Here is a 23151-nt window from a genome sequence, read left to right on the forward strand (position 1 = left end):
TCCACCCTCCTTCTTTCACTATTCTAACCACGGAAGTTATATAACTGTCACTGACATATTTTGAGATGACTAGGAAGCTTGTTTCTGTAGCTGTTTGGTGAAATGGAAAAATAAGTCATGTATCCTCAAATCTCACGCTCTGTGGTTTTGAAAAAAAAAAAAAAACTCTACAAAGATAGGCGCAGGAGTGGCTGTGTGGTAAGTAGCTGTGTGGTAAGTAGTTTGCTAACCAACCACATGGTTCCGGGTTCAGTCCCACTGCGTGGCATCTTGGGCAAGTGTCTTCTGCTATAGCCCCGGGCTGACCAATGCCTTGTGAGTGGATTTGGTAGACGGAAACTGAAAGAAGCCTGTCGTATATATGTATATATATAAGTGTGTGTGTATATGTTTGTGTGCCTGTGTTTGTCCCCCTAGCATTGCTTGACAACCGATGCTGGTGTGTTTACGTCCCCGCCACTTAGCGGTTCGGCAAAAGAGACCGATAGAATAAGTACTGGGCTTACAAAGAATAAGTCCCGGGGTCGTTTTGTTCGACTAAAGGTGGTGCTCCAGCATGGCCGCTGTCAAATGACTGAAACAAGTAAAAAGAGTAAAGAGATAGATTGGACATGGTAGTCTTGGATATATAAAAAGATACTATGGTTGTAGGTGGGATGCCCTCGATCAAGAATTAGCTGAAATAGGACAGGCAGCATAGGGTTAAACAAACTAGTGTGTATATCTGTAGATTAGATAAACTGTGAAACTACTGTTTTTATATATGCATATATGTGTGTATGTGTGTATATGCGTGTGGGCATGTGTGTATAAGGTGTGTGTTTGTATAATATGTATGTGTCATCATTGTTTAATGTCTGCTTTCCATGCTGGTATGGGTTGGATGGTCTGACATGGAGCTGGTTGGCAGGGAACTGTCCAGACCCCAGCTGTCTGTTGAGACATAGTTTCTACAGCTGGATGCCCTTCCTAATGCCAGCCACTTAACAGTGTGTGCTGGGTGCCTTTTACGTGCCACTCACATGGCTGCATTTACATAGCACCTCTCTATGTATATATGTGTGTACTCATATACCTATTCTTCTTTCATTCTTTGCGTAGCCCAAGGTAAGCTCTGAATAAGTCGACTTACGATCAAAAGTATTTCAGTCATCCTATTTTAGGATAGTGTATCTAAGAGTACATTATCCAATGTGTCCCTTCTTATTTCTTATTTCTTTATTGCCCACAAGGGGCTAAACATAGAGGGGACAAACAAGGACAGACAAAGGGATTAAGTCAATTACATTGACACCAGTGCGTAACTGGTACTTAATTTATCGACCCCGAAAAGATGAAAGGCAAAGTCGACCTTGGCGGAATTTGAACTCAGGACGTAACGGTAGATGAAGAAATACCACTAAGCATTTTGCCCAGTGGGATAGCATTTCTGCCAGCTTGCCAATGTGTCCCTTCTTATTTAAGAAAGAATATTATGATTTGGGAGAGGATTTAGCTGATGGTTCTAGTGAGTCATGTGATCCTCTCTTCCTTGTTGGTTCATATAAATGTTTGTATGTTTATGGTAGTAGTACTAGTGGTATTACAAGGTGGTAGTGAAGTAGTACTTATCTGGGGCGTTTTTGAATTCTGACCAGCCTAGTAGGCTTGGCTATGTGGTAAGAAGCTTATTTCTCAACCACAAGGTTCCAGGTTCTGTTCTACTGCATGGTACCTTGGGCAAATATTTTCCACTATAGCCTTGGGTCAACCAAAAGCCTTGTGAGTTGATTTGGTAAAAGGGAAACTGAAAGAAATCTGTTGTGTGTTTGTGTGCACCATCCCCACTTGACAACTTGTGTTGGTTTGTTTACTTCCCTCAACTCAGCTTGTTTGACATTAGAATAAGTACCAGTCTTAAATAAATAAATAAATGAATGTGTGTGTGTGTGTGTGTGTTGGGATTGGTTTGTTTGACTAAAACCCTCCAAAGCAGTGTTCCAGCATGACTGCAATCCAATGACTGAAACCAGTGATAGGTGATGTTTTTAGTAAGTCAGGTGACCCTGTAGTTGCTACCTTGTTGGTTCATATATATTTGTATGGCTCATTGGATCCTGTCCAACCATCCACTCCATGCTAGCAGGGAAGACCAACGTTAGATGACGATGGTGATGATGATGATGATGGGGTGGTGGTGGATTGATGATAGAACATGCTTCCCTTTATGTTCTGAATTCAAATCCTACTAGGTCCTTCCATCCTCTTTGAGTCGGTAGAATAATAACTGTCAAGTATTATGATAGATTTAGTCTACCAACACACTCCTGCTTAATGTATTTAGTATCGTACCAGTGTTAGGAACAACACTTCCTTGTGATTTTCTGTGTGTCAGTTGTTATTGTAATGTTGTTGTAATTGTTTAAAGCTTACCGTTTCTCTTGTTGTAGATTCGTCGCAGAAGACTAGCGAGGTTAGGTGGTAACACAGCGGGATCCAGCAAGTCAACGGACAAAATCATTCCTCACGAAAAAGACAAAACTTCCAGTAATGTCAGCAGTACGTTTTGTCAATCTATGGAAGTGGAGCAAACTCAGGGAGCTGCAGCTCTTCCTAAAGAGACAAATGCAGCAGGTATGGCTTCACCACTATTCTCTTTCTCTTTTTTTGTTGTCTTTTATCTTTTCTTCTTTATTTGTTTCTGTTGTATAGTGAAACTGTATACCCCTCCCGGTAAAAAGTGGTAGGACCCAGCCATTATAAATACACTAGTAGCCAGTCGTCAAGAGAGAGTCGATAGTCGACAGTTCCAGTTGGTGTCTTGTGGAGCTATCAGCGATAATAAGACAGAATAAGTTAGTACGTTACTATTTTGGTTCAAAGAGATACAATGGTATCTAATAACTAGTAACTCTTGTGGCTACTAGCGTAAAACAGCAACTACAGTACAACGGCAGTCACACATCACACCAGTGGGAGGAACCCACTTTACAACAGTTTCAATCATGGCTTTATGGCCAAGCTGGGGTACTACCTTGAAAGGTTTAATCCAGTCATGGGCAGACTGTGACCCATGGGACTTTCTGAAACAAAAGTTACCTTGATTTTTTTTTTCTAAGTAGTGCATTCTGCTTGTTGATGAACCGTGACTCCTATAACCTGATTTTCAAGAAAGGTTGCCCATCCCTGGTTTAGTTGAACAAGGCAACCCCAGTATTTCTTTTTCTTTTTTTCTACTTCTGGGACTGATATACTGGTCTCTTTTTGCCAAACTGTTAAGTTACAGGGATATAAACACACCAACACTTATTGTCAAGCAGTGATGGTGGGGTTGGGCACAGACACAAAGACACAGATATATATATATTAGAAAATTACTATTTTTAAATCTCACAAGATATATTCAGCAACAGTACTTTGTAGTAAAGATTGTTTGCCCACATAACATGGCAGTCCTGGTTTAGGACGAATGTTGCTGTAATTTAGCCCCAGGAGTCATTGTCTCCAGCTGGCTATATGATACGATCTGTATCCTTATATTTTCGAACAAGGGAATCTAGTACCTCCACTCAGCTCAAAACAATATCTGTGTATCGTGATTTCCAGGTTATTTCCCTTCCTCAGCACAGAATAATTGTTCAGCTACATGTGGCGTTACCATTCGAAAAAAATATAGTTTTCAAAGTGACAACTAGTCAATGATCTATAAATTAGAAAATTACTATTTTTAAATCTCTCTCTCTCTCTCTCTCACATACACGCACGCACGCACGCGTCACTGGCTTTCAGCTTCCGTCTACCAAATCCACTTACAAGGCTTTGATTGGTCTGAGGCCATAGTAGAAGACACTTGCCCCAGGTGCCATGAAGTGGGACTGAACCCAGAATCATGTGGTTGGGAAGCAAACTTCTTACCACACAGCCCACACCTGTATGCATGCTTTTTTTGCTTTTTTTCCCTTCCTGGGCATGTTACTGATTGCTGTGTTTTTTGCCAAAGATTTCTTAACTAACCCTTTGAAGGTGACCTCTACTGAGGAGGCTTCCTCAGTGAAGAAGATTAAACCACTTTTATGAGACAGGAGTTGGTTCTCTTTAAATATTTGCATCTGCACAATGTTTAGATTGGTTTCTTCATCTGTGATCATTCTGTCACAGATCAACAAACCAATTTCATCATTTGTATGTAGTACCTGGTTTAAATCTGATGTAGGACCCTTTATTTCTAAACTAAGAGGATTAACACTCTTATCCATCAAGTCCTGCGTTGGCATAGATATATAATATATAAATATTGGATGCTTTTTTTTTGTCTGTTTTTGTTTTTTATTGATCCCCAGAGATGATGTTAATCAGTTAGGAAAAATATAATTTCATTAGCAACCCTGTCTTGAGAATTTAGTTTAGTGGTTCCCAACCTTTTCACAGTGGTACCCAGCCCTTTTATTTAAATGAGTTTTCCTACAGACCCCTTTTATTATGCTTCCTTTTCTGAGCGTCCAATAATACTATACTTGTTCCATGTCCTCACGTTGTTGTTTTCTCTTTGTGTTTTCATGTTTGGATTAACTATATATATATATATACACACACATGAAATTTTGAATTTTGTTCACAGACCCCCAGTGCTACCTTTGCAGACCATCAGGGGTTTGTGGACCCCAGGTTGGAAACTACTGGTTTAGTTATTTAATTCTTTTATGAGATATAAAATAAAATGAGTGATATTATTTAAAATTCTTCCACAGAATATCTATTTCCAAATAGACATAGAAAAGTATTTTTGCTCCAGCAAAATGAATGGGCAGATCAAGAAACCTATATATGAGCTGGTGGCATGAAGAAAAAGACTCAGTTCTCAGTTTTGTGAAGTGGTTGATATTAGGAAGGACATCAAACTGTAGAAACCCTGCCCTACTAGACAGTGGAGTACTATACAGTCCTCAGATCCATTGGGTCTTATCAAATTGTCCTATGCATTGCTGGTATGGAACTTGGATGTTGAATGATGATGGTGTGTGCATGACTGTGTGTGTGCATGACTGTGTGTGTGCATGACTCTGTGTGTGTGTGCATGACTCTGTGTGTGTGGGTGTGTGTATGCAGGTTTGCTGTTAAGGAATTTGCTCCTCAACTACATTGTTTCCAGTTTAGGCACCTTGGGTCCTGGGCCAACCAAAGCACTGTGGAGGGATTTTGTAGATGAAAGCTGAAAGATGTTGTTGTACACACACACACACACACACACACACACACACACACACACACACATGTGTCCATGTCTTGACATTGCATTATTAATTGTAAACAAACTTCACCGTCACACAACTGGTGACATTGATTTGCAATCTTCCATGAAAACCTGTCCACCTATTTCCTTGGTGTTTCATGCTGAGAGGATTAAAGAAACGTTTGTTTTGCTTGGGAGCAGGTATGGGTTGGTGACAGGAAGAGCATCCAGCCGTAGAAAAATATACCTCAACAAATTCCATCTGACCCATGCAAGCCTGGAAAAATGATGATCATGATGCAGTTTGTTGGGATTTGTTGAAAGGGAGAGAGAGAGAGAGAGAGAGAGAGAGAGAGAGAGTGGGTACTAAGAAAAGTCTAGTGGCATAAACCATGTGTATGAATATATATAGGCAAGCTGGCAGAATCGTTAGCATGCCGGGCGAAATGCTTAGTGATATTTCGTCTGTCTTTACGTTCTGAGTTCAAATACCACTGAGGTCAGCTTGGCCTTTCATCCTTTCGCGGTTGATAAATTTAAGTACCAGTTATGCACTGAGATCGATGTAATCGACTTAATCTGTTTGTCTGTCCTTGTTTGTCCCCTCTATGTTTAGCCCCTAGTGGGTAGTAAAGAAATAAGAAACGTTAGCATGCTGGTCGAAATGCTTAGCGATATTTCGTCTGTCTTTATATTTATTCTGAGTTCAAATTCTGCCGAGGTCAGCTTTGCCTTTCATCCTTTTCGGGGTCAATAAATTAAGTACCAGTTGCATACTGGGGTCGATCTAATCGGCTGCCTCCCCCACCCCTCCCCCCAAATTTCCAAATTTCGGGCCTTGTACCTAGAGTAGAAAAGAATGTATATATATATTTATGATGATGTCTCTGTGTTTTCACTCAGTTTACTACTTGATAGTAATGTATGCTTTGCTTGTTTTACCCCTGCATGTGTCTGCTACATGTTTCTGTGAATGTTGTACAAGTATTGAAGATAATCCTCAGTATTTTTGTCTTCTGCGGGTGTGGGTGTGTGTGTGTGTGGGGGGTGGTGGTGCTGGTATTGAGTGCGTTGGTTGGATGCACTTGATGTTCTTGCTGTTGTTCAGCCCCGGGACAGCCATGAACGAGTAAACTGCTGATCAAAGAGGTTTTTACAGCTGTAATTATCTTCTGCATGTTTCTGTTAGGGGGAATGTAGCCATGCTGGAGCACACTGCCTTGAAGAGCTTTGTTAAATAAATTGGCCCCTGTACTTATTTATCTTTTAAGTTTTAGCACTTACTCTATCAGTCTCTTCTTGCTGAACTGCTGGGTTATGGAGACGTAAACAAACCAACACTGGTTGTTAAACAGTGGTGGGATACAAAGACATACATACATATGTACGTATTACATACATATGTATGCATACATAGTATGCATGTCTATATGCGTATGCTTGTATACATGCATATGCATGTATACATGTGTATGCTTGTATACATGCGTATGCATGTATACATGCGTATGCATGTATACATGCGTATGCATGTATACATGCGTATGCATGTAAACATACATTTGTATTTATGTATACATACATTCCTATATATGTATGCATTCGTATGTATATATATATATACATATGTATATATGCACTTGCAAGCATGTATACACACACACACACACAAAACTGGCTCCCACACATTTTCTGTCTGCCAAATCCACTCACAAGGCTTTGGTTGACCCAAGGGTATAGCAGTGCCATGCAGTAGCATGGAACCCAAAACCACATCGTTACAAACAAAGCTCACCATATCTGTGCCACTTACCTTCTTTTTAAATTTTTTAAAATTTTAAATCTAAAAATTTTACTATTCAATGTACACTATGTGTGTTCAAAGATGTTTGGCTGCTGTTTCTAGCAGGTCGAGCAACCACAGAGAGGCTCCTTTGTTGAGTTGATGTTGTTTGGTGTTGCTGGTAAGCCGAGAGAAAGATGATAGTGGCTTTGGTATGTGCTCTATTTAGCCTGTTTCTTCTTTCTAGCCTGGTGGTCGGGTTGGGGGCTACTAGTACTACTACTGCTGTTTTGTTTCAGCGGATTTCTTGTGGCACAAACAACAACTTTTCTATATACTGCCCTATATATCTATCTATCTATCTATCTATCTATCTATCTATCTATGTGTTTGTGTTTGTGTGTGCATGTGCTTGTGTGTCTGTATATGTGTATATATATATATATGTGTGTGTATATATGCATGCATATATATATATATATATATATATATATATATAATATATATATATATATATACATATATATATATACATATATATATATATATGTATATTTGTATGTATGTATATGTATATTTGTATGTTTATACATATGGCGGTGCCCCAGCATGGCCACAGCTCGTGAGCTGAAACTAGATAAAATAAAAAAAAAATATGTACACACACACATGCACACACATCTATTTATTTGTATGTATATCTTGTTGCCCCATAAAGAAATGTTGGCGATATGTTTGCATCAAACTAGTTATTTGTATTACTGTTTGGTGTTTTATTGAAAAAAAGAAGAAAAAAAATTCCAGAAAATGATTGTCTTTAGAAATAATTATTTTTCTTTTGTTTTAAACCTTTGGATAAAAACCTGCCCGTAGTTCTCTTTCACAAACGTCTTGTTTTAAAATAATTTGAAACAAAATTTCATCTTAATATATGCTCCAAACACGAGGTTTACGAGAAGTTATTTTACTAAATTAATTCCCCATAATTTCCAAAATTAAAGGAATTAAAAGGAGCATTTTTCAATATAGTAATAGAAGGGTTAAAATGATATATTTTGTGACTCTCCACCCTACCTCTGTCTGTCTGTCTGTCTTTTGTACTCATTGTCCCTTGTGATGGGTTGTTGTAAGATCAGTTGCGACTTGAAGACTACGAGTCATTAGTAGAAATAGTAGTACATTTTTGTGTTCTTACTTTGGTATTTAGTAGAACAGTCCAACCATCAAATAGGTGAGACATGACCACTCAGTGGACATTTGGCATGAGGACACTTGGTAGAATTGTGGCTAGAAAACAAATAACTTTGTATCTATCTGTCTGTCTGTCTCTCTATCTATCTATCTATATATTCATACACACACACACACACACACACACACACATCCTATTATAGATTTGAATGGTGTTTCTCTGTCCTTGGTTCTTAAGTTCGTTAACTCCTCCCATACCGTTGGTGCAAGGACAACGAAACTCAATGCAGCAACTCCCCTAATCCCAATGAATGTCCTAAGGGAATTTATTTTTTTTAAGGGCTTCCTAATTGGGGCCACACTGACCCCCCCTAGTTTTACTGCATTTTAAACAAAATACATGGCACTGGCGACCAAATCGGAGCAATGACAATGAATTTCATACCATGAACTCCCAGGGAGTATCGTAAGGAGGTTCAATTTCTGAAGGGCCACTTAAATGGGGCCCCATTGACCTCCTCTATTTTTACTGTATTTACCTCACTCCTACGCTTATTGATTAAACTATGATCATCATCAGTGCTTAGCACATTTGCAGAAATAAGTCTGGGCATTGTAAATACCTTCACGTACCTTCAAATCGAGATAAAGAGTTATAACAGGTATGTTTCAGGTGTGGTAGTGTGGATATTTATATTTTGCAGTTTATGGAACCTATGTCTTGTACACACACACACACACACACACACGAGTAAGCACATAAATGCAAAACAAGGTGGGGAAAGAAGTAGCACTCAAATACTGAAGGTAGAGTAGAGTACTGCTATGCTTTTATTCAAAAATTAAAAAAAAAATCTTCACAACTGTCACAGTTTCATGTTACCATTGGTTGGATGGTTGTGATCATACTGAAATGGAATTGTGATGGTAGTCGTTATATAATGCGATACGTTTTGCAAACAACTTGCGAGCGGTCTGAACCGATCTGCGCCAAATCCAAGTCCCTTCCGATGAATTTATGTTGCACCCACCATATCTTGGTGATGCAATACAATTCAACGAATAAGCAATTAAATTTGATTGGGTGACTGATTTTCAAAAACACAACGGTGTAGATTCGCTGTGTGTGTGTGTGTGTTGTATGTATATGTGTGTGAGTGTTGTTTGTGTATGTTTGTGTATGTATGTATATGTGTATGTATATATATGTGTGTATGTGTGTATATATATATGTGTATGTATATACATGTATGTGTGTATATATATGTGTATATATATACATGTGTATATATATGTGTATATGTATATATATACGTGTGTGTGTGTATATATGTATACATGTGTGTATGTTTATATATATATATATATGTATACATGTGAATCTATATATGTATGTATACGTGTATGTGTATGTATATATGTATGCATGTGTGTGTGTGTGCGTGTGTATATGTATGCATGTGTGTATGCATGCATGTGTGTGTATATGTGTATACGTGTGTGTGTATGTATAGATGTGGGTGTGTGTGTATATACACACATACATACACGTCTATACACACACACACACACACACACACACACCACACACACACACACACGTATACATATATTGTACATTAGTTATTGAATTTCTCATTTGTGGTTTTCCATTATCTTCTATTATAATCTCAACTTTTAAATATCCAATTTGCAAGCCTAATTATTCATTTTAATTATTAATCTGTAACTTTTGTCACTTCTTATTTCCTGGATATATTCCCTGCCATTTTCAGTCACTCTTACGCAAAGTTTTTTTTTTTTCGATTTTATATATTAAATATCTTTATATTTCATTGTTAAGTTTTACTCCTCCCTCTCTGGTAGTGAAACTACACCGTTACGTTTTTTGAAAATCAGTTACCCAATCAAATTTCATTGCTTATTCATTTGAAATGTATTATGTCATGTTATGTCTGTATTACTTGTAACACCACAGTTTTATTTTAGTATTTATCACAACTGTCCAATGACTGGTAATGTGAAACTCTGAGTAACAGTTTGTCAAGATTTTTTCGGCTTTAATAAAAGTCCACACACGCACACACACGAGAGGATGCCATAAGGTTCCTGGCTTTAAGGGTATTGTGAAAAACCTGGTTGGAGGCCCAACCTTCCCGGGTTCTTTTACAGGGCTTAGAAAAACTGAAGGACCACTACAATAAGCACCAGGCTCCATTCTGATCTGGCAATGTTTCTACAGCTTGAATAATGCCATAATTAACTGATCTTCTTGTATTTCCTTTTACCCAAATCCATGAACTTTTCAACACACCCTTGTGTGTGTGTGTGTGTGTATATATATATTGGAAAATGTACGAAATTCTTTGTACAGTTAGGTATATTTGAAAAAGGAAAAGGACTTTACCGGTCATTCTAATCAATTCAGTTTTCTAATAATATAATTTTACAGTTTAGTTTTTAGATTTAGTAAGTTCTTTGTTAACTTTGGTGGGGAGATTTTTTTAAAAATTCCTTGTTAAGTTTTCTGGAGAACTTTCCTGCATTCATCAGTGGTGGTTGTCAAACTGATCAGCCCAACACAACGTGAGATCAGTTTGACAATCACCACAGACAAATGTGAGAAATTTCTCCAGAAAACTTAACTAGGAATTAAAAAAAAAATCTCCTTACTGAGGTTAAAGGACTTATAGATCTAAAAACCAAACTGTAAAATCATATTATCAGAAAATTATATTGATTAGAACTACCAGCGAAGCCCTTCTTTTCTCTTTTCAAATATGAATACATACGTACCTAACATTAGGCCTCAGCGAGGCAATAACTAGTGACTGAGACCTTTGCAAATATGCTGTGCATGAGAAGACCCGGTGAGCCAAGTGAGGCCATAATCCGTGGCCTATGCCAGTGGCGTAACCAGCCCACTTATGCATACATTTCCTTCATTGGACACTAAACTCTGGTTGCAAAGACCTGTTGAGGCAAGTGAAATCAAAATCAATTCCAATGACAGCATTGCATGACGGTTTGACCAGGGCTGGCAAGCTGGAAGGCTGCACCAGACTCCAGTCTGATTTGGCATGGTTTTCTATGGCTGGATGCGTGACACCAGTGGCTGACATGACTACAATTTTACTTGGTTTGATGGGTCTTCTTCTCAAGCATGGCACAATGCCAAAAGTCATGGTCATTGGTCATCATCTCCATGAGGCCCAACACAGGAAAGGTACTTTTCACATGCCACTGGCATTGGCCATCCTTGCCTCTGTGAGGCCCAATGCTTGAAAGGTGCTTTTTACGTGCCACCGGCACAGGTGCCAGCTATGTGACACCAGCATCGGCCACAACTATGATTTCACTTGGCTTGACAAGTCTTCACAAGCACAGCATATTGCCAAAGGTCTCAGTCACTAGTCATTGCCTCTGATATATGTATGTATATATGTATATATATTCAACATTGTAATGTTCACTTTTCCATGCTCATATGGGTTACACTGAATTTGTGGAAACAGTCTCTACAGCTAGATGCCTTTTCTGTCACCAACCCTCACCTATTTCTGAATAAGTTATTACTTTCTCATGCTCAGGCAGGGTTACATGGAGGATTGAAAACAAGGTCACCGCTTGTATGATGGGGATGCACATTTGCAATTACTATGCAATGTCAAAGGTTATGCATGCACACATGACAAGTTTCTATAAGTTTCTATCTGTCAAATCTACTCATAAGGATTTCGTTAGAATGAGGCTATAGTGGAAAATATTCACCGAAATTGCCACACAGTGGGACTGAACCCAAAACTATGTAGTTAGGAAGGATACTTTCTGTGCCTAGCTATATAATATATATATATATATATATATATATATATATATATATATATATATATATATCATATCATCATCATCATAATCGTTTAACGTCTGCTTTCCATGCTGGCATGGGTTAGATGGTTTGACTGAGGACTGGCTGCACCAGGCTCCAATCCGATCTGGCAATGTTTCTACAGCCGGATGCCCTTCCTAATGCCAACCACTCCAGGAACAGGTCAGGTGGCGCTGGCATCGACCGGCACAGGAGCCAGTCGGGGCGGGGTGGTGGTGGGGGTTGAGCTGGCATCGACCATGTTCGGATGGTGCTTTTTACGTACCACCAGCATGGGGAACCAGTCAGGTGGCACTGGCAACAACCCACACATGAATGGTGCTTATTGTGTCCCACCTGCACGAGAGCCAGTTAGGTGGCACTGGCATTGACCACAACTTCAATTTCCATTTTTGATTGTGAGAAAGAAAGAGAGAGATGGAGATATAACAGGGTAATGCTGTTAGTGGGAGAGGTTGGGAAGGTAAAGGAAGAGGGGGAAATAAAATGGAAAAATGATAAACTACAATAAAAAGTTGTAGATTACAATGAGGAGGTTTAACTTTCCATAATAGATTTTACGCATGTAAAAGGTTTGAAAGTTCATTGGCATAGATTAAGGATATATGGATAGAGAAGTAGATACAGAAATAGGTAGGTGGATGAATAGATTGATAGGCAGGTTGATAGATGGGTGGCAGATAGAGATAGGCAGACAGATTGATAAATAGTTTATCCTACATGTGGTGTCTGACCTGTAGAAAGCCTTGTTGCTGGGTGTTATCATTTCTCGTTAGCTCTTTCAAAATCAATGATTTTATGTGTGTGTGCACAATGTTACTGATATATATATATATATACACACATACACACACATACTCTCTTATACACACCTTTGTGTTGGGGGTCATCTTTACTTTGTTATCTCCCCTAATTCTTCACTCTCCTGTGTGATCCTTCTGTCTGGTAGTCGCCATGATAGATCGTTAGCCACTACACACATTTTTTTCTCTCCTTGTTTTTTCTGCGTCCCTTTCCGTTGAAGAGCATAGGCTCGAAACGTAAAAGACTTTTTCTATTCCTGAGCGTTATACTAATACATCTGTTTGTTTTGTACACCACCTGTCTTCGTCTTGTTTTTTTTCGTAAACTCTCCCTATATATATATATATATATATATATATACACACACACACGCACATACATAATATACATACATATGTATGTATAAGTAACACTGCTCTCCATGGTTATTACTGGTCTCTAAAGCAGGTCAAATGTCAATGAAGATGTTACGCGTTAATTTAATGTGTTAAAGTCTTATTTTTATTAATGTATATTGAATTATATGTAGGTATATATAAAAGATTTACACAGATGAGTCAGAACTTGTGGTCTGCCCATGGAACTTTTTCATTGGAAACTAAAAAGTTTCCCCACCCCTGGTATAGATACATACCTTTTTGTTTTCATATTGAGAATGCATGTTGCTGTTTAGCTGCTCTCACCACTGGGCCAGCACATGGCTGTTCAGATGCATTCCATCCATGCTGAACCATTATTTTCAGACACAACACATCAAAGACTCTCCCCCTTTCAACATGGTAGGGTGTGGTTTGATGGAGATTTGGCTGCTGTTTCTAGCAGGTCGATTTTACCATTCATGTTAACTTTGCTAACTAGATAACAACAACCGTGTTGGTTAATGTTACAGCTGTTTGTTCAGTGAATTCCGGAATGTTTCTTGTTGATGTTTATGTCAGTGACCCTTCATCCTTGTGATTCTAACGTATCTTTGAATCTTCAGATTTGTTTACTATTTTCTCAGGAAACATCTTTCCTGCAAAGGTAGTGGGTAGTGGTGATGTTTTGGTCTATAATAAATATATATACATATATACACATATATATATATATGTATATTTTCTTACTTTCCCCTTACATTACCACGTGTAGTTTCTATTTTCTTTTTAAAACATATTTCTATTATATATTTATATATATACACATATATATATTTCTGTTTCCATAAGCTGGCTGCTTCCTATAGTTCTCCTGGAAGAAGTTGTTTATTTTTATATCATGCAGTACAAGACAGTTGCTATTTTCAGTTTATTTATTCTTGTAATAGTCCCGTATTAGTTGTAAATATAGAAAAGTATCCATTTCAACGTAAGCCTAAATACTTTAGTTCATTTAACATACCTTCAGAGGGTTTCCTTTTTGCATGTGTTTATATTTTTATGGATGTATTACAACATCCAGTTCATTCCAGATAAATTTTTTTTTCATTAGAGAATATACATTTAGTGGGTTTTTTTTTTGTGTTTATTTCACATCAAGCAAAAAATATGTTAATTTCTACCATATTTTCCGACATAGAAGTCGACGTGGCTGTGTGGTAAGTAGCTTGCTAACCAACCACATGGTTCCGGGTTCAATCCCACTGCGTGGCATCTTGGGCAACTGTCTTCTGCTATAGCCCCGGGCCGACCAATGCCTTGTGAGTGGATTTGGTAGACGGAAACTGAAAGAAGCCTGTCGTATATATGTATATATATATATATGTATATGTATGTGTGTGTGTTTGTGTGTCTGTGTTTGTTCCCCTAGCATTGCTTGACAACCGATGCTGGTGTGTTTACGTCCCTGTCACTTAGTGGTTTGGCAAAAAGAGACCGATAGAATAAGTACTGGGCTTACAAAAAGAATAAGTCCCGGGGTCGAGTTGCTCGACTAAAGGCGGTGCTCCAGCATGGCCGCAGTCAAATGACTGAAACAAGTAAAAGAGTGCAAACATTCAGACATCCTTCTTCGTCTTTCCAAATCCTGTTGCATTTCCCATGAAGTTTTTGGTCCTCCAAAGTCGTCATGGTGTATAATTTATAACCTGCCTTTCTCGGCTGTAAATTTTGGTTTGAAAAATTCGACTTGTACACTGGAAAATACAGTATTATAATTTTCTTTCTTTTAAGATCAGTGTAGCCATGGCTGTGTGGTCAGAGGCCTGTCTTGGGTTCAATTCCATTGCACTGCACGTTGAGCGAGTGTCTTCTATTATGGTCTTGGGCTGACCAAAGCCTCATGAGTGAATTTGGTAGAAACTGAAAGAAGCCTGTCGTATATGCATGCATGTGTGTGTGTGTAATATATATATATATATATATATATATACATACACACACATATATATACATACACGCACATATATATTTGTGTGTGTGTATATATATATATATATATATATATGGATATACATACATACCAGTGTTGTCTGGTCATGCAGTTTATTGAGAACCTGCTCAAATTTCTAGTGTGTCAACATTAGAAATTCAGAGCCTATGTCCAGAAGCACATCAAGGGCCGTGTTGGGCCATGAGTTCAACCCTACCCTCTACCTGAATCTCTTTGACCAGGTCAAATTCAGTGTGGAGAAATCTTCACTTGACTCGTCTGGCCAGGTAACCAACCACAAACACCCCTCAATACCCTTTCACCAACAACTTAGCTCTCTCTCTCTCTTTCTCTCTCTCTGTCTTTCTATGTCTATCTTCTTGTCTTTATCCCTCTCTCTCTCTCTCTCTCTATTTACCTGTCTGCATCTCTTTCTTTCTCTTTCTTTGTGCCTGTCTATTGGTTTATTTCTGTCTCTCTCTCCCTGTATGTATGTTTGTCTGTCTTATCTATATGTCTCTCTCTCTCTCCCCTCTCTCTGTGACTGGCTACCTCTCTCTTTCTACCATTATCTATGCCTCTGTTTCTCTATCTCTTTCTATGTACTTGTCTGTATCTCTTTCTGTCTCTCTATATGTCTCTCTCCCCCTCTCTCTCTGTCTTTCTGTGCGACTGTCTATCTCTCTTTCTGCTATTGTGTATGCCTGTCTGTTTTTTCTTTCTTCATTTCTCTCTCTCTCTCTCTCTCTCTTCCTGTATGTCTGTTTGTCTCTCTCTCACCCTCACTCTGTCTTTCTGTGTGAATGGTTATCTCTCTCTGCCATTGCGTATGCCTCTCTGTTTCTATCTCTCTCTCTCTCTTCCTCTCTGGGGGCATTTCTATGACTGTCTGTCTGTCTGTTTAACAAAACACTCAACAGTAGATGGTGTCGTTGACACCCCCCCCCCAATCATCTCCCTGTCCCTCTACCCATGCACATCCACGTCTGTTGGCTGTTGTATATATTTATAGACTGTTTCTTAATTATGTGATGATGATGATGATGATGATGATGTTGCTGTTAGCCCTTTTGCTACTATGATTATAGCAAAAATAAATGTGGTCGATGCCAGTGCTGCCTGATTGGCTTCCATGCTGGTAGCACATAAAAAGCACCAAACAAGCATGGTCGATGCCAGTACAGCCTGGCTGGCACGTAAAAAGCACCACATGAATGTTAAGTTAATTTTTTGGCTCTAAAAGCAAAAAGCAAGGCCATGTAGGGGGACATGGAGTAATGTACAGGGAGGGTGTTCATGCAAAGAGTTCAGGCCATTTCTGGTCAAGAGAGACTTTGAACTGAGCGGTCGTCGGCATCTTTACTATCTTGTCCGGCAGCTTATTCCACGGATCCGCAACCCGGGCGAGAAAGCCCCTCTCCTTCGATTGAGCCGGCGCTCTGGAGCAGGAGTGACGAACAGCTCTTTCGAGAGGTTACACTTTCCGCTTATGATGTTGTGAGCAAGAATGAGATCACCACGGTGTCGTCGTTTTTCTAGAGAATAAAGGTCGAGCGTCTTCAGCCTTTCTTCATAAGACAAATGCTTGAGACCAAGAACCATGCAGGTTAGCCAGCTTCTGGACTCTTTGGTCAATGCCAGTGCCGCCTGACTGGCTCCTGTGCTGGTGGCACATGAAAGGCACCCACTACACTCTCGGATTGGTTGGCATTAGGAAGGGCATCCAGCTGTAGAAATCTTACCAGATCAGACTGGAGCCTGGTGCAGCCTCCTGGCTTTCCAGTCTTCAGTCAAACCGTCCAAACCATGCCAACATGGAAAGTGGATGTTAAACGATGATGATATAAATATAAATATATATATATATATAGAATTAAGAGACAAACTGCTATTTAGTTATTCCATCAATAGTGAAAAGACATTATCAATAATAACTACATAGAAATTAATAAATATCTTAATTATTATTCTAAAAATCTCATATATTGTGAATTTTGATTTAGTGTGCTAAATTGAAATTCTTTTCCCTGTTAGCTTGGAATTATCACATTCCTTAAGTATTAATAATATATGTGGCACGTAAAAAGCACCCACTACACTCACGGAGTGGTTGGTGTTAGGAAGGGCATCCAGCCGTAGAAACACTGCCAGATTTGACTGGGCCTGATGAAGCCTTCTGGCTTCACAGACCCCAGTAGAACCGTCCAACCCATGCTAGCATGGAAAGCGGATGCTAAACGATGATGATGATGATATGCATACATGCTTACATACATACATACATCATCATTTAAAGTCTATTGTCCATGCTGGCATGGGTTGAATGGTTTGACCAGAGCTGGGGAGCTACACCAGACTCCAGTCTGATTTGGCATAGTTTCCACGGTTGGATGCTCTTCCTAATACCAACCACTTTACACGGTATCCTGGGTGATTTTGCACGATATGCAGATATGTAGATATATACATTTATGTATATGCAATGTATATTTATGTGTTTTGCTGTAGCCTTTTCGAGACATCACATGATGGTTGTATATCTGCATTGTCATCAAGTAAACGAGGTTGTTGGTTTCCAGTATTCTGTGAAAAAAAGTGTCTGGCTTTGGGGGATATATTACCTTGCTTGGTTGGAAGCAGGTGGGGGTTAGTGACAGGAAGGGCATCACGTCATAGAAAATCTATCTCAACAAATTCAGTCTGACCCATGCAAGCATGGAGAAGTGAATGTTAAATGATGATGGTGAGCTTATGAAGATACAATATAACATCTGTAAAATAAGACAAGGTTTTTGAGGTGAAGCGAGTTCTGACGATTTGGGGAGGAGACTTCCTTCAGACATCTTGTGTCTCTTTTCATTGCACAAAAAACATTCCTCATTTATATAAATTTCATTAACTGTCTTGTGCCACTATCATTGGCTTTTTTTTTTTACCTGGCTGAGAGCCTCAATATCAGGGATGGGCAATCTTTTTAGAGAAATGGGACACTTGAGGCATGGTTCATCTGGCAGGTCACACTACTAAAAAAACCCCCAAAAAACTGAAGGTAATTTTTGTTAGGTGTGCCATTTAGAAAGTCTTGTAGTCCACAGTTTGCTCATTGACTGCTTTATATGGTCTCTTGGCCAGCTAGAAATAGCAGTCAAACCTCTCTCAAAATACTCTCTACTCCCATGAAAAAGAGACACACATTAGATAATGTAGCCTTAGATATGCACTACCAAAGAGGACAGGATGGTCATGACTTGTATGCCTTTAATCATATTTTATTATTATTTTTTTTAAAAATCAGGATTAATCTGGAGCAAGAACAGCTAGTTTTTTTTTTTTCAGGTTATAATCCACAGCTGCCCTTAAAATGTTTTTCAAAGTTTGTTAATCTTGATATAAAAATCTCTCAATTTTTACACCTGTAATCCATGTGAGCAACGATGTGTGCATCCATGCACATATATCTGCATGTGTGAAGTCCTTGATATATGCATCTTTTGATTTCCTGAAAGCCATTGTATGACTGAAGCTTAAATTTAAGATCCATAACTGTAGTGTGTGCCACAATTACAAAATAAAGCTGCAAGAATTTTTGCTGAGGAATTTTGAGGAATTTTTTTAGATAATAATTTATAGTCTTGGCAGAAAGACAGAATGTATAGTTGATAGAGTAGCAATCAACTACAGTCTCACTGGTAGTCTGACCCTGGAAGGATGAAAAGCAAAGTTAAGACCTCGGCTGAATTTGAACTTGAAACTTAAAAGAAAGTAAATACTGTAAGTCAGTGCTTCTCAAACTATCTGATGTGGCGTACCAGCAGTTTTTTTTCCTCCCCAGTGTGCCAGGGACCGGTAATATTTCTTAGTAATATTAATTTATACCGGAAACAATATATATAATGAATATAATAAAAGCTGACAATTTTTTTGTAAACAAATAATACAATATTACATAAGCATTTTATAATGTTTCTTTTCTGGAAACTCACCATGTAGCGGCAGTTTGATGGCTTGCGGATTGACATCAGTCCATAGACCCCCCCACACACTTTGAGTAGCACTGTTGTAAGGTATTATGTCCACTAGTCTACTGATTCTGCCACTCTACCAAGATAATGTAAATAACAAAGATCAATCTGTTAGCATGCCAGATAAAATGCTTAGTGCCATTTCATCTGTTCTATGTTCTGAGTTCAAATTCTGCCAATGCTTTGACTTTCATAATTTTGAGGTTGATGAAATAATTACCACTCAAGTACTGGGGTTGATAGAATCGACTAGCCCCCCCCTCCCTGCGAAATTTTAGGCCTTGCCCCTATAAAAGAAAGGATTGCTGTTGTTGTTATAAAAAATAAAATATAATCTTTATTTACCCAAATATTTACTCACTAGTTGAGAGAAAGTAAATATAAATGTTACTTTAAAATACCATATTTACCAGTGTATAAGACACACTTAAAATTTTTAAATGTATGAAAAAAGTTATCCTGCATCTAATGTGACTGTATTATGGATGAGAGACTGTCATAGACTATGGAACCACATTAGTATAAGTATGCCACCTACAGCTCCTTCAAGAAACACTTATCATCCACCTGGTGGCTATTTGCAATGAGTGGATGACAACAAAATCATAGCAGTGGTGCATCACTTTGGTACCTGGTCATTGTAACATAACCACTGATATGAATTTTGCATCCTGTATGGCAGTTCTGTTGACCCAGGTATAAACAGCTATACAGTTGGTTTGAAAGATGATAAATTATGTTTTCCAATAATGTAGTTTATTTGCAAAAAAAAATATGGTTTCATATGTTATTCTAATGTACTGTCACCTTGTATTTACATGCACAGAATCACACATTTAATCTTACAAGACCTTCAGAATATCTTTTAACAAGTGTATGGTGAAACACACTGAATATGTTTTTCCACAAAATATCCTTGTGAAACAGAAATGTATCTTAATGCAGAGTGCATGTCGTGTGTGGGGGAAAATACAGTGATTGATATTAAGTGAAATTTCACTTCCTCTAAGATACCATTAATTTGATATCACTGTATTATATATTCTTATAGTGTATATGCATAAGTATATATATGGCATGCATGTGAGAAGAACAATGACAAGAGATGCAACATGAAGGAAACTTAAATGTCAATAGTGGAAAACAAAATAGAGCTGTAAGATGAAATGTAATTATATTAAAAGAACATGCATTTATAAAGCAATGAAATATTAGCTCTAAATATTACCAATAAATTCTGATGTGTGTATGTGTGTGTGTGTGTGTGTGTATGTATATATATATATATATATATATATATATAACATTAACAATTAAGGAACGGCCATAATAGGCCATTCACCCACTAGAAATAACAGCCAAAGCTTCTACCGCAAATAAAGATTAATTCCGTAAACAGGAGAAAATTAAAAAAACATTTACCCTGTAATTTTAATTTTTTTTAAATTTTTTAAATTTTTTTAATTTTTAAATTTTCTCCTGTTTACGGAATTAATCTTTATTTGCGGTAGAAGCTTTGGCTGTTATTTCTAGTGGGTGAATGGCCTATTATGGCCGTTCCTTAATTGTTAATGTTGAACTTAAAAATGGTCTATGACTATTTAATTTTTTCCCGCTGGGCCGCTGGTGGCAATAAAATTCTACAAAATTTTCCTTGCCACCCTATATTGATTATATATATATATATATATATATAATAATAAGAGTAAATAATTTCTATAAAGGCTTTTAAAAAAACCCCAATTATTTACTGGTAGAATTCGGTATGTAAATATAGCCGATTACCGGCAGGAACTTCTGTAAAGTTCAGTATATATATTGTATATAAGAAAAAGGGACAGGCAAACAGGTTGCTTGACCACATACCGAAAAAATAGAAATAGCAGTCAAGAATGCTTATTTCTATCAAAGTTGGACTCCGGGCATGACAAACCCTGTAATTCACATATGCAAAACAGAAGGAATAGATAACGAAAACGAAGTCTGGCGGTTATCTGCGAACATCATGTTTCTGGATTATAAACATATTGAATATATATTCCATATATATTTTTGATATATATTTCATATACATTGCATATATATTTCACATCCTTCTTCAGCACAGCTTTCCATTGAAAAAGATTTATCATAGATTTATCAAATGCTACGTACCTCAAACCTTCTGACCATGCGACATCAAAATATTTGAAGAAGGATGTGAAATATATATGCAATGTATATGAAATATATATCAAAAATATATATGGAATATATATTCAGTATGTTTATAATCCAGAAACATGATGTTCACAGATAACCGCCAGACTTCGTTTTCGTTATCTATTCCTTCTGTTTTGCATATGTGAATTACAGGGTTTGTCATGCCCGGAGTCCAACTTTGATAGAAATAAGCATTCTTGACTGCTATTTCTATTTTTTCGGTATGCGGTCAAGCAACCTGTTTGCCTGTCCCTTTTCCTTATATACAATATATATACTGAACTTTACAGAAGTTCCTGCCGGTAATCGGCTATATTTACATACCGAATTCTACCAGTAAATAATTGGGGTTTTTTTAAAAGCCTTTATAGAAATTATTTACTCTTATTATATTACTATTTGGATTTTTCACTCCCTTATGACAACCTAATAGTTCCCCATCTTACGGAACTATTTTTGTAGTGCGCATGGCAAAATTTTGGAGGGAAGATTTACGAATTCAAACGTCTATGTAGGTTTAGCTTTTGCTCACTTTCTTCAAATATTTTGATGTCGCATGGTCAGAAGGTTTGAGGTACGTAGCATTTGATAAATCTATGATAAATCTTTTTCAATGGAAAGCTGTGCTGAAGAAGGATGTGAAATATATATATGAATATATATTCAATATGTTTATAATCCAGAAACATGATGTTCACAGATAACCGCCAGACTTCGTTTTCGTTATCTATTCCTTCTGTTTTGCATATGTGAATTACAGGGTTTGTCATGCCCGGAGTCCAACTTTGATAGAAATAAGCATTCTTGACTGCTATTTCTATATATATATATATACACACATACACACATACACACACACATGCACACTTCAATGCATTTTTAAATACTATTAGTATTTGTTACCGAACCTGATATCATAGTAAATACTGTTATCCTATTTATGTGTAGTGAAAAATTGAGTCCATCTCATTCACGTTATTGTTACCCTTTTGATGCAGTCCAAACTAAAGAAGTGTATTGTTTGTTTATATATAACATGTAGCTGTGTAATCAAATATTGTTATATACAAATTGAAAGTGAATTGAAGCAAGCCGATATGTAGGTATTTAATAGCAATGTAATCTTAGTATTACTTGCTCTTTTACTCTCTCTTTTACTCTTTTACTTGTTTCAGTCATTTGACTGCGGCCATGCTGGAGCACCGCCTTTAGTCGAGCAAATCGACCCCGGGACTTATTCTTTTTTAAGCCCAGTACTTATTCTATCGGTCTCTTTTGCCGAACCGCTAGATGACGGGGACGTAAACACACACCAGCATCAGTTGTCAAGCAATGCTAGGGGGACAAACACAGACATACAAACACACACATACATACAATATATATATATACGACAGGCTTCTTTCAGTTTCCGTCTACCAAATCCACTCACAAGGCATTGGTCGGCCCGGGGCTATAGCAGAAGACACTTGCCCAAGATGCCACGCAGTGGGATTGAACCCAGAACCGTGTGGTTGGTTAGCAAGCTACTTACCACACAGCCACTCCTGCGTTTAAGTACTGGGCATACCTATACAAATGCACCCCATTTTTTTTTATTTGCATATTAAATTCTGAAATAATCGTTATCTACACGCAATGAAAGGTATTTATAGAAAATTTCATCAAAAAATATCCGTTTTCTAAAAGTTATGTAGAAACA

At 37.8% G+C, this 23151-nt stretch overlaps 1 protein-coding gene across 2 annotated transcripts in view; it reads left to right on the forward strand.

Annotated features, from left to right (window-relative positions):
- Positions 1 to 23151, forward strand: part of LOC115217961 (ubiquitin conjugation factor E4 B) — a 90745-nt gene that overhangs the window by 27763 nt on the left and 39831 nt on the right. For both annotated transcript variants that reach the window (XM_036507962.1, XM_029787681.2), the window contains exon 2: positions 2430 to 2613. In XM_036507962.1, coding sequence (XP_036363855.1) covers positions 2430 to 2613 — 184 coding nt within the window. The remainder of the gene's footprint in view (positions 1 to 2429; positions 2614 to 23151) is intronic.

Source organism: Octopus sinensis, linkage group LG12 (genome assembly GCF_006345805.1).
Source record: "Octopus sinensis linkage group LG12, ASM634580v1, whole genome shotgun sequence".
Lineage (NCBI taxonomy): Eukaryota > Metazoa > Mollusca > Cephalopoda > Octopoda > Octopodidae > Octopus > Octopus sinensis.